The 10,466-nt window shown below is 52.8% G+C and overlaps 6 protein-coding genes and 1 non-coding gene across 7 annotated transcripts; 5 read left to right on the plus strand and 2 right to left on the minus strand.

Annotated features, from left to right (window-relative positions):
* Window positions 1–760: 760 nt before the first annotated feature.
* BO95DRAFT_204526 (putative RNA-binding protein (Nab3)) lies at window positions 761–4,202 on the plus strand. Its single transcript, XM_025581059.1, has 5 exons — window positions 761–2,392; window positions 2,472–2,651; window positions 2,714–3,200; window positions 3,270–3,490; window positions 3,557–4,202. Exons 1-5 carry the CDS (start codon window positions 1,006–1,008, stop codon window positions 4,120–4,122), a joined length of 2,841 nt encoding a protein of 946 aa, XP_025440300.1. The 5' UTR covers window positions 761–1,005; the 3' UTR covers window positions 4,123–4,202.
* BO95DRAFT_204550 (uncharacterized protein) lies at window positions 4,188–4,852 on the plus strand. The gene has a single exon (XM_025581060.1). The coding sequence runs from the start codon at window positions 4,283–4,285 to the stop codon at window positions 4,709–4,711; it is 429 nt and encodes a 142-aa protein (XP_025440301.1). The 5' UTR covers window positions 4,188–4,282; the 3' UTR covers window positions 4,712–4,852.
* On the minus strand, window positions 4,512–5,311 carry BO95DRAFT_444944 (cytochrome c oxidase subunit 6B family protein). The gene is made up of 2 exons (XM_025587012.1): window positions 4,942–5,311; window positions 4,512–4,845 (listed from the first exon to the last, which is right to left on the minus strand). Exons 1-2 carry the CDS (start codon window positions 5,167–5,169, stop codon window positions 4,723–4,725), a joined length of 351 nt encoding a protein of 116 aa, XP_025440302.1. The 5' UTR covers window positions 5,170–5,311; the 3' UTR covers window positions 4,512–4,722.
* Window positions 5,312–5,466: 155 nt separating this feature from the next.
* BO95DRAFT_475057 (protein SYS1) lies at window positions 5,467–6,897 on the plus strand. Its single transcript, XM_025589824.1, has 2 exons — window positions 5,467–5,966; window positions 6,056–6,897. The coding sequence occupies exons 1-2, from the start codon at window positions 5,719–5,721 to the stop codon at window positions 6,450–6,452; spliced, it is 645 nt and encodes a 214-aa protein (XP_025440303.1). The 5' UTR covers window positions 5,467–5,718; the 3' UTR covers window positions 6,453–6,897.
* Window positions 6,898–7,067: 170 nt separating this feature from the next.
* Window positions 7,068–8,724, plus strand: BO95DRAFT_444946 (class II aldolase/adducin domain protein). The gene is made up of 5 exons (XM_025587013.1): window positions 7,068–7,481; window positions 7,578–7,838; window positions 7,976–8,108; window positions 8,216–8,384; window positions 8,451–8,724. The coding sequence occupies exons 1-5, from the start codon at window positions 7,187–7,189 to the stop codon at window positions 8,523–8,525; spliced, it is 933 nt and encodes a 310-aa protein (XP_025440304.1). The 5' UTR covers window positions 7,068–7,186; the 3' UTR covers window positions 8,526–8,724.
* A 139-nt stretch (window positions 8,725–8,863) lies between these two features.
* Window positions 8,864–8,975, minus strand: BO95DRAFT_t217. Its single transcript has one exon. It is a non-coding gene; the product is annotated as a tRNA-Leu (tRNA).
* A 677-nt stretch (window positions 8,976–9,652) lies between these two features.
* BO95DRAFT_483831 (class I SAM-dependent methyltransferase) lies at window positions 9,653–10,419 on the plus strand (the record flags this gene model as incomplete). The annotated part of the gene is made up of 3 exons (XM_025590312.1): window positions 9,653–9,745; window positions 9,821–9,907; window positions 9,988–10,419. Coding segments are annotated over exons 1-3 (591 nt in total), but the record flags the coding sequence as incomplete, so codon positions are not given.
* Window positions 10,420–10,466: the final 47 nt, after the last annotated feature.

The following is a 10,466-nucleotide window of genomic DNA, read 5'->3' on the forward strand; positions in this document are numbered from 1 at the left end:
ACCCGCCGCTAATGACAATGCTAGCCATTCATACTGCGGGATCAAGCTGACTGGCGCAAACTCTGACCATTCTCCCGTAATAATGACCTGGCGTGTGTGTTGAGTCCTGACCTCACTCACTCACTCACTCACTCACTCACATCTTCACTTCCTCTTTCCTCCCCGATACTACACTACTAGGTACAGCAATTCACTTACTGTACTCGAGTAGTTAGCTCCGGCAAGTTCAGGGCAATCTCCCACCTCCCTACTAAGTAGTAGACTACAGTACTACTTCGTACCAACTTCTTTCGGGATTATCTCCAAGCTCATTACCCCGTACAGTACGCCATCCAGCATCACTCTTATTTACTCTTGAGTGCTTGGGTATGGTTGAACAAACCAGCCCGCCTTCACTCTGTCTATCCCTGTTACTTGTTCTATTACTAGATCCCTTTTGCTCTACGCAAACCTTGTGGTAGTATTGGTGGTGGTGGTTGTGGTGGTGGTGAGGTGGTGTTTCTTTCCTTCCCATCTCTTCCTGCCACCACCCTCTTTTCCCCCCTCCCTCTCCACCCGTCCCTCCTCCCTCTCTCTCCCTCCTACTTTCTACCTCTCCTCCGATTCCTCCCCCTCACAACTACTACTGTACTTGTACTGTACTTTCTTGCTTTTGATTTACCCTTTGACCATTATTACTTGGGAGTTCACCCGACCTTGACATTTTCGTGGGTATTTTCATCGCTCTATCAGGAGATACTCTCCCCTTCTTTCCCTCTCGCCTCTCCCTCTTTCTCCCTACACACACACTTTCGTCTTCCTCGCCTCCGTCCGTCCGTCTTTTGCCATCGCATCGTCTCCTTTACCGCCCCGGCTCCAACGGCCCGGTTCTTTTTTCAAGATAGCCCCACCTTAGCTTGGACGATTTTCCAAAATCCCTATCTCTCCTGTGGTCTTTCTGGTCCTTCTGGTCCTTCTCTGCGTGTCTTTTTTTGTAGATGACTCGTCCTCTCGACCTTGGTCTACATGACGCCCAATTCCCCAGATGAAGCTCTCCACTTCCGAGGCAAGACCTTGACTCCCGAAAGCCCTCGTCCGCTGCACGTCGCGGAGCCGGCCAGAATCCCGGTGCTCCAAAATCAAATGGATCCTGTCTTCAATGACACTTCGACTTATGAGAGGTCCTCCGAATATCATCACGGACTCAACTCCCAGGCGCATCAAAATGGATCAAATCCCTATGCATCCCAAGGCCCTTATGTTGGGTTTGAAGCAATGAGGGGAAATGCGACCGGCTCCGCGCAACAAGCCCCGGAGCAACAGCCGCCGCCGCACTATACCCATCATTCATATCATCATCACCATCACCACGCACAAGGTAGCTTCCAACTTGGCTCTTTCATACTGGATGAGGGTTCGGTGAACAACCGAAATAATCACACAATGCCTGCTGTGGCCACTATCCCCAAGGCGTCTCTGCCGTCAGATCGATCTGCACCCTCGAATCCGTACACTTCTACGATCCTAGGAACAACAGCCACAAACTCTTCTCTAACCACAATGCCTCCATCAGATGCCGCTGCCATCATAGCTCACCCTATGCCCGATGTCCCTCCCTCTTCTTCCCATGCCGCCCAGAATTACCCCAGCGCGAGTGAGGTAGATCCTGCTATTGCCAGCTGGACGACCTCGTTTCCCCCGTCCGATCGCCTAGTCTCCCAGAACAAACCCGCTGATAGCACCGGTGAGGATGGTGTCGATTTCCAAAACCTCCTCGATAATCTCCCTCCCTCCTCTACTGCTTTCTCTGCCCCTACCGTGGCAGAAACCGCCCCATCTACGGCCGATGCATCTGCGCTCTCCCAAGCCGGAACGGACGACCTGGGACTTCCCCCGCGCCCTCCTCCCCAAGACAAACCCTCTATCCATCCCAACTACAATGCTAGTGATGACATTCGTTCCTACCACCAGCTTCCCCCTAGTTCCTCCACCGCACAGCCCTCCTCCCCTTCCTATCCCGCCCAACAAAGTAATAATTACCAGTCTAACCTGGGAGTATCGCCGTTGGCAGCTGCTGGCGCCCCGGGAACCTCTGCGGGAGTCAGCGCGCTGCCCCCTCCCCCTGTGGCAAGCTTCCAGCATGCAGAGCCTCAAGAGTCTGCTGCTGTTGGCGCCACTGCTGCCACTGCTCCCAGTGCTGCTGCTACTGCCACCGCCGCTGCTCCGGCCACGGCCACTAAGAACAGTCGTGCGGAACGGATAAGTACTCGACAGTCCAAAAGCAACGCCGATGAAGATACTCCTTGGGGTCCTGAAGTACAAAAGAAATACGACGAGTTTCTTCATGATGAGAGGATATATGTCACAGAAGGCCTTTGGGATCGTTTCCCGCCTGGCTCTAGATTATTTGTTGGTGAGTTGTACCCCTCCACACGGCCCAATCGCCTTCGTTTTCCAGCCGGCTAATTTGTCCCGTTCTACTATGTGTGCAGGCAATTTGCCTACAGAACGTGTCACGAAACGAGATCTGTTCCATATCTTTCACAAGTTCGGCAAACTCGCTCAGATTTCGATCAAGCAGGCATATGGATTCATTCAGTTCCTAGACTCCTCTGCTTGCAAGAATGCATTAGATTCGGAGCAGGGAGCCGTAGTCAGAGGACGGAAAGTTCGTAAGTATAGCCGATAGACTCCTTACGGGCAAATTGGAGGCTAATGATGAAACCCCTTCTAGATCTTGAAATCTCGAAGCCGCAGAGAAACACTAGACCTGGAACTGCGTCTGGGGAACAGCCCCGTGCGCCCCCTTCGAGACGATCAAGGTCCCCTGAATATATTCGAGGCGGTCCTTCTGGTAACCGCAACGCGCGAGTTCCGGGCGAGCGTTATGACCGACCATATGAATCCGGCAGAGTGCCTTTCAGCGACTTCAGGGACGAACCGACCCATCGGCGACGCGATGACTACCGTCCACCTCGGTCACCATCACCACGTGCTTTCCGCGGCAGGGATGGGTACAGGTCCCGGGATCGGACTCCTGAGCGCTATGAACGACGTGAGCGGCGGCGTTCTCGGTCTCCATACGCCAGGGATAGAAGGTACCGCAGCCCCAGTCCGCGGGCACGTGGGGCGTATGAATCAGAGACAGACATACCGGTTCCCCGACGAGCTCCAAGGGATGTCCCAGAAGTGCAGCTCCTAGTTCTTGAAGAAGTCGATCGGTAAGTCAAATGTGTCCTACCGTTTTGCATGTTAATTAGCGGAACCGCTCTGCTAACGCCCTAGTCCAGAAACTTCTTGTTCCACGTTGAGAACTCGTTCCGCAACCGGGGGCTTCGGGTCGATATTCTAGTACTTGGGCCAAGGATCCCACTCAGCGCTGCAGTTCAACGCCAGATCCAGGAGGGTGTCCTCGCTATAGTCAGACTATCACGACCGAGCCAGTTTTCGAGAAAGATTCCGCTGCAGGTGTTTGATCGAAGTGGGGGTCCGGACAATGTTCGGTCAAATGGTAAGCTGTCGCCTGTCGTGCTGGTTGTCTTTCACGAGGAATAAGTGTCATCTAACATGAGGTCAGAATACCCCGATGTTGAACCTAGCATCGCCGCTGAGATCGTGTTCCATGCGCAATCCGTGCAACGTGGTGGGCCCCATCCATTCACACCAAACCCGGCGTTTGGTGTTCCTCTCCCTGCTCCGGCTGCCTCGGTGCCTCAGGTTGCTTTGCCTAGTGTGCCAAACCAGCCTAACATCGCGAATTTGATTACATCTCTCGATGGACCTACTCTTCAATCGCTTCTGGGAGTACTCCAACAGCAACAGCAGCGACCGTCAACTGTTCCCGGCGCGCAACAGCCATTTCCCCATGCAGCTGCTGCCCCTGCTGCCGCCACCCCGCATACTACCGCGGATCTTGCTAGTCTTCTGAATGCCGCAACCCGACAGCCCATTGCGGCAAATCCGCAGCAGCCGCTAGCCCCCCAGCCCTTTCCTTTACAGACACCCAACGCTCCGGTGGTGTCGGATCCTAATTTGATCTCATTGCTTGCGAAAGGTCTGGGAGGCCAACAGTCGCAGAACCAGGCTGCGGTTGGCCACCAAGTACAAAACATTATGCATCAACTGGGTAAATGGAAGCAGTGATGCATGCTCTCTCCTCGACTACCTTCCTCACCTCGCTTCTTTCTTTTCTTCTTTCTATTCTCTCTGACCTGCGGTCTTTGGCGACGTCTCAGAAAGTCGGGCGTTAATTGATTGATCCGTCGAGAGTCGGATAATCAATGTTACTTGTGGATATTTTATCATGGCTCGGTTGTTGGGGTTTCTGTTTCTTTCGCATCGGTCGAATCAGCGAGCAATTTTTACAGGAGTGCAATGGATGAGTTTCTTTTTTTACAGAAAATTGGTCAGGCATTGGGGAGAGTGTGTTGTATTACAAAGGTCATCTGTATCTATTCTTATTATGATCCCGTGCACCATACTGGGCGTCTCTTATTCAGTCTCGCTAGAGGAATGCAAGCACACGATAATGCTAATAACTTGGTATTCCTGGCAGAGTAGTGGAGAGTATGTAAATATTGTGACACAGGGTAAGTGGTTAGCCCAAAGCCTCATTTGGAAGTCATTATACATCGGTGGGCGAAAAGTCGATATAGTACAGTTTGGATGTTCTCGGGCTGATAGCACCGTTCTATCACCCGATACGTTTTTCTTTGGGGGGATTGTCACTTAGATGACCCCATTCTACCGCGCAGTCCAACCCTGTGATTTCAGATCCTCGACCTTAGCTGCGTCTTCCTGCTTGATGCGCTCGATTGTCTTGTCCCGATTGTATTCCATGACGCGCTTTTCCTTGAAGTATTTGACCTATTCAACATTCCGGTCAGTCTTGGGTTGGTCTTGCAGAGCCAGGGTGACCGATCGGTTGAAACCTGGGTCCGGGAGGGTTTATGCGCAACGCACCCAAGCTCTCGAGCAGACAGTCTCAAACTGTGCAAGTTCCTTTCCACACTTCCGCTGCGCTTCCTTGTCATTCTTGACAGCATCCAAGATATCGTTCCTATCCAGACATGAGAAGAACAGGTCGCGACCTTCGTAGCACCGTTGCCGGGAGGATCGATCGGGGGCTATGCGGCCGCCGTCGGAGGCGGCGTTGGAGGAGGAATCGGAAGACCAGGGAAGCCAGCCCATTGCGCAGGATTGCTGAAAGGGAAAAAAAAAACCGAGAGCAGAAAACTGAGAGAAGAAACCTTTAGGAAGCTGTTAAGAATGGGGCGAGATGGCGGTGCGAAATGCAGAATTGAAGACACCTTGAGCAAGTCTCGTATGGAGGGCAGCGGCGCCCTGTAGGATATTCGCACTGCCCGCTCGCTCCGCTCCGCAATGACGGCCGGATCATGTGGCGCTAGCCTATCCCGTCCACCACCTTTCATCCTCACAAACAAACCTCCCACCACTTCCAGCCACCTGGCGACATTTTCTTCGAGTCTTTTATTGTCGCCATACTAGCTGCTGCAGGTTGGAACTTTCTGCCCGTGATCCCTGCGGTATAACCTTTATATAAGGCAGTTTGGCTTTCACGGCGGGCGAAACCCTACGACATATCCAAGGCCCGACGGGCAGTCCTGCCACCACCGAACGCATTGAACCTCTCACCAGTCTTTCGCGCGAGATCTCGGTGAAAGGAGACTCGACGGAACATTTTTTTTACCGCAAGCACTACAAGCACATCTGCAATTCATGCCCCCGCGCCGACGTCCGCCTCCTGCGGGGCCTCGGACTGACCTCCCACCTTTGAAGATCGTGCGGAAGATCGCCCTACTTCAAAGTGCCTACTATGTGTCCGCGACCGCTCTGATACTATTTACAACAATTGTCTACGGCACTCCGTTCTCGTTTGACCTCGTCTTGAATTGGAACTCCTTGAGAGGGGATACAACTGTAGGGTGGATGCTGGGGTTGGTATGGATATTGAACAGTGGGATAGGGTAAGTCCTGGACCTCCCCCCCCCCCTCCATCCCCATTGCTCCCCTGTACAGATGATGGGAGTTGCTAATAGTGCTCGCTCGCGCTCAGGGTGATATATCTTCTACTTCTCGTGTCGCGCTCGAAACTCATTCCCGACTTTGCGCTCACGATACACTTCTTGCACCTTGTCATCACCGTCTTCTACACCCGCTCCGTGCCCTCGAACTGGCTATGGTGGGGCCTGCAGTGCGCCAGTGCCGCCCTCATGACGTTTTTGGGGATCTGGGCGTGTCGGTGGCGGGAGTTGCAACCGATCAGCTTCGGGGGCATGTCCGGCAGTAACAACACGAGACGTTCGGCGCGAGGCTCGTCTCAGCCCCAGGCTGAGGGTTCCGACGAGTCCTTCTCTCTGTCGCGGGGTCGAGGACGGGGCCGCAACCTTTCAACTGGGGGGGATGAATATGAGATGGGTCTGTTGAAGGGCACGGGTGATCAGGCTGTGTAGCCTCATGGCTATCCGGCTGCCTTTCCTGCTTTTTCTGGTGAGTGTGGAGAGAGAGGTGCACATATGCTTGTCAATGTAGCATTGAGCGATTTTCCCGGCACAGTTGTTCTTTTTTCTTCTTTTCTTCATGTATACCCTGGCTGGCTGGTACCTGTATAGATGGCGTTGCTGTGGTAGTATTTGTTTCTCTCATTTTACTTTTCCTTCTCTTTGTCTTATATATATTTACTTCTTGATGACCTGGAGCACTCGGTCTGGTTACAATTTATAGCATATGTGCGGGCAATATGGTTGATATACCACTGCTCCAAGAGATGCGGGCCGGGGAATACTAGCAATTTACCCAGTATAGAGTCCTCGGAGGCACAGATGATTACTTATCATGGAGCGGGTGGTTGACTTCGCCTCAACTCCCTTATCGTCACGTTTTCTGGCTCTGGCCGGGGGTTAAATTAGGCAAGTAAAAGTTCAACCCTGCCAACCAAAAGAGTAAGTGATTTGTTCGTGGAAGGCGCATCGGCGAGACGAGCCTATCTGAAGTGCCGGAGATAAGCTGATAACCCAATTCCATCCCGCGGGGCCGAAGTCACTTGCCTACTTGACGATATGTAGTAAGTCAAAGTCAAAAAACAGGTAATAAAACCATTCGATACCCCTCGTTGAGACCTGACAATTGTCATAGTCTTTCTCATAGCTCATATCTACTTCATAGCTCCCATAATTTGACCCAGAAAATGTCCACGACCATTACCCAGGCTCCCCAGGCGGAACAACGCACCCTCCCCATCGTTGCCGCCCCCGCCGCCGTCAACAACAACAACTTCCACCCCGGCGATGCCGCCAACGATAAGGCCTTCCAGGCCCTGGCGCGGGGTACACGTAGTGGCACCCTCAAGCTGCGGGGGATCCCCACATTCACCGATGTCTATGCCCAGCGGCAGTGGATGAAGGAGCACATGGCCGCGGCCTTTCGATACTTTGGCAAGAAGGGCTACGGCGACGGAGTGTCGGGCCATATCTCCATGCGAGGTGCCTTCCCTTTCCCCTTCTCCCATAGATAGAAGCGTCTTTGAGTGCGGTACATACTACGAGCCCCAGACTAACCACCCCATATCAAATATTCAGATCCCATCCTAAAAGACCACTTCTGGATGAACCCCTTCGCCAAACACTTCTCAACCATCAAGGCCTCGGACCTAGTATTGGTAGATGCGGACGGATATGTCACCGAGGGCGGCGCCCAGCTGCCCATCAACGAGGCCGGGTTCATGATTCACTCGGAGATCCACAAGGCGCGGCCGGATGTGATCGCCGCGGCGCATACGCATTCCGTGTATGGGAAGACGTGGAGTGCGTTCGGGAAGCCGGTGGAGATGTTGACGCAGGGTTCGTTTCTTCTTTCTTCCTTCCTTCCTTCCTTTCTTTCTTTCTTTCTTTCTTTCTTTCTTTCTTACTTACTTTCTTACTTTCTTACTTTCTTACTCTGGTGATTTGATGCTAATGATAGAACCCACATGAATCAGATGCATGCAACTTCTTCGGCCGACTCAGTGTGTACGATGATCATGGCGGTATTGCTCTTGCTCAGGATGAGGGACGGCAGATAGCCGAGGCGCTGGGGAAGGAGAATTTGGCGTGTATTCTGCAGAATCACGGGTATGTTTCTCTCTCTCTCTTTTTCTCACTGTGAATATCTATATCGACTATTTCGCAAACCGGTGGGAGGCCTCGACTGGAAGGCATGTTAACATTCCAGCATCTAGTCTTCTGACCGTGGGTCGGACGGTCGATGAGGCGGCTTTCCTCTTTTCGAGCTTGGATAATGCCTGTTATTCGCAGCTGTTGGCGGATGCGGCTGCTGCGACCGGGGTCCAGAAGAAGATCATCTCCGATGAGGTGGCGAAGTATACGGCCGATGCTGTGCAGGGCGCGGTGAGAATTCCCTCTTAAGTCACTTGTGTGTCGAAGAAGTGCCGCTGATTGTGATTTGATGGATAGCATAACTTCTACACGGAGTTCCAACCGGAGTTTGAGCTGATTGTCGAGGAGACTAGTGGGAGAGTTCTACAGTAGGGGTGCTCTTGTGGGGGGTGAATTTGCCTGGTGCAGGGGTACCGGAGTGTGTATATCGAGTATGTCGCGACTTCAATGCTGAAGATGGATCGAATTGATTATCGATTTAACAAACCCATGGGGCTCTTGATTGTTGGTGGGAGGGAGCTGCATTTGCCATGGCCAGGAACAGTATTCACATATCTATATTGAAGGGCAAAAAAATACTGTTAATTGAGGGCGCAGAAGAGTTGGTGTCGTAGGGTGCTCATCTCTTTCTATCTGCGGAGTGTGCGGGGCAGGCGGCACTCCCCACTTCACAGCCATTGGGATGCATGCGAGCAACATGCAAAAAGTAATGACAAGAGTGGGATTCGAACCCACGCCATCAAACGATGATCAGGAAGCTGTGAAGCTGTTGTGCTAAGGTAACCTTAACCTGACGCCTTAGACCAACTCGGCCATCTTGCCTGGATTGATGTTAGGGCTCTGCATTTCTGGATATATTAACTATTGATAATATCTGTCGTGTAAGCGAGGCGGAATATAGGAGTTTTGATAATTAGGTCTAGTCTTGTACAAGCATAATCAGTCAGTGGTTGAATTTGTCGACTCTCTGATACATATAAGTGGTGTACCTAGCACTGTTCTACGTATGTAGGCGTAAATTCTATTTCGCTTTAGTCCACAGGGTTGCAATGCTGTTGGGTTGGTGGGTATTCACGAATGCTCCATTTATATATCCGATTGTATTGCAAACAAAAAATCAAGTATGCCTATACAAGAGAGCATGTACAACAGATAACAAAAAAAGAAAGATAAAACATATGGCCAACTAAGTATGCCAGTTTCATGCACAAAATACATCACCACCAAGCAGTCCAACAGCCAGCAATGTACGCACGCAACCGAGCCGCTACACACACACATATAGTGGCACTAAACCGAACCATGCAGATAAGCACAAGAATAGCATGTACCGGGAGTATGCGGGAAATGACTGGAGTCAGAAGGATCTGGATAGCATGACACCATATCCTGCTTAGCTCCGTCTCGCTCGCCCGCATATAAAAAGCTGCCCGTGCCCTGCAGCCCCGGTTAGCAGAGTACACTACACCAAAAGATAAGACCCCCCCCCCCCCGATCCTCCCACACAAGTTAGTTTACGATGGGGTTCGACCTGAAAGCCCGCCTCCGCAGCTACTCTGACAAGTCCAACCCACTACTTAGTGCCTTCAAATGTATAGCTTTCTCCCAGCTCATAGGACCTAAACGTATAGTATACTGACAAGGGTCTCGCATTCCCCGGCGTCCAGCTATATGGACGGTCTACAGATCCACCGACCATGAACCGGGGACCTCAGTCCAGCGCCGCGCGTTCGCGCAGTGGTTTACGGAAGTTTGTATGTTAGCGTAGCATTCTTGATCAACTGCACCGACTGGGCATGGGCCATGCACTGACATCGATTCCCCCAATGCAAAGCACCGCACTTCATCGCCTACGAAGACACGACCTCGCTGCCGGCGCTCGCGGCCGCCGCCCACGGGACCGTCCTCGAGCTGGGGCCCGGATCCGGCAACCAGCTGCAGCGATACAAGACCGACCAGATCACCGCCATCTACGGCGTGGAGCCCAACGCGGCGTTCCGCGCGGCGCTGACCGCCAGGATCGCGGCGCTGCAGCTGGACGCCCTGTACGTGCCGGTGTTCTGCGACGTCATGGACCGCGCGGCCCTCGAGAGGCACGGGCTCGTCGCCGAGAGCGTCGACTGCGTGACCAGCTTCGGCGTGCTGTGCTCCGTCGAGCACCCGGAGCAAGTGGTCGCCCAGCTCTGGCGGCTGTTGAAGCCCGGGGGCGAGTTGGTTGTCTGGGAGCACGCGGCGAGTGCGGACTGGGTTACCTGGGTCGTGCAGAGTATGTTTCCCTTGCATTGTTTATGTGGAGTTACTTTGGGGGGGGGG

Source organism: Aspergillus brunneoviolaceus (assembly GCF_003184695.1).
Source record: "Aspergillus brunneoviolaceus CBS 621.78 unplaced genomic scaffold BO95scaffold_51, whole genome shotgun sequence".
In the NCBI taxonomy this organism is placed as follows: domain Eukaryota; kingdom Fungi; phylum Ascomycota; class Eurotiomycetes; order Eurotiales; family Aspergillaceae; genus Aspergillus; species Aspergillus brunneoviolaceus.

Coding starts and splice junctions, on each gene's coding strand:
- BO95DRAFT_444946 (XM_025587013.1), top strand. CDS start 7,187: ATGTCCACGACCATTACCCAGGCTCCCCAGGCGGAACAACGCACCCTC. Junction 7,482..7,577: donor GGGCCATATCTCCATGCGAG/GTGCCTTCCCTT, acceptor TCAAATATTCAG/ATCCCATCCTAAAAGACCAC. Junction 8,385..8,450: donor CCGATGCTGTGCAGGGCGCG/GTGAGAATTCCC, acceptor TTTGATGGATAG/CATAACTTCTACACGGAGTT.
- BO95DRAFT_475057 (XM_025589824.1), top strand. CDS start 5,719: ATGCCCCCGCGCCGACGTCCGCCTCCTGCGGGGCCTCGGACTGACCTC. Junction 5,967..6,055: donor ATATTGAACAGTGGGATAGG/GTAAGTCCTGGA, acceptor GCTCGCGCTCAG/GGTGATATATCTTCTACTTC.
- BO95DRAFT_204550 (XM_025581060.1), top strand. CDS start 4,283: ATGGCTCGGTTGTTGGGGTTTCTGTTTCTTTCGCATCGGTCGAATCAG.
- BO95DRAFT_444944 (XM_025587012.1), bottom strand. CDS start 5,169: ATGGGCTGGCTTCCCTGGTCTTCCGATTCCTCCTCCAACGCCGCCTCC. Junction 4,846..4,941: donor CTGTCTGCTCGAGAGCTTGG/GTGCGTTGCGCA, acceptor AATGTTGAATAG/GTCAAATACTTCAAGGAAAA.
- BO95DRAFT_204526 (XM_025581059.1), top strand. CDS start 1,006: ATGACGCCCAATTCCCCAGATGAAGCTCTCCACTTCCGAGGCAAGACC. Junction 2,393..2,471: donor TGGCTCTAGATTATTTGTTG/GTGAGTTGTACC, acceptor CTATGTGTGCAG/GCAATTTGCCTACAGAACGT. Junction 2,652..2,713: donor AGTCAGAGGACGGAAAGTTC/GTAAGTATAGCC, acceptor AACCCCTTCTAG/ATCTTGAAATCTCGAAGCCG.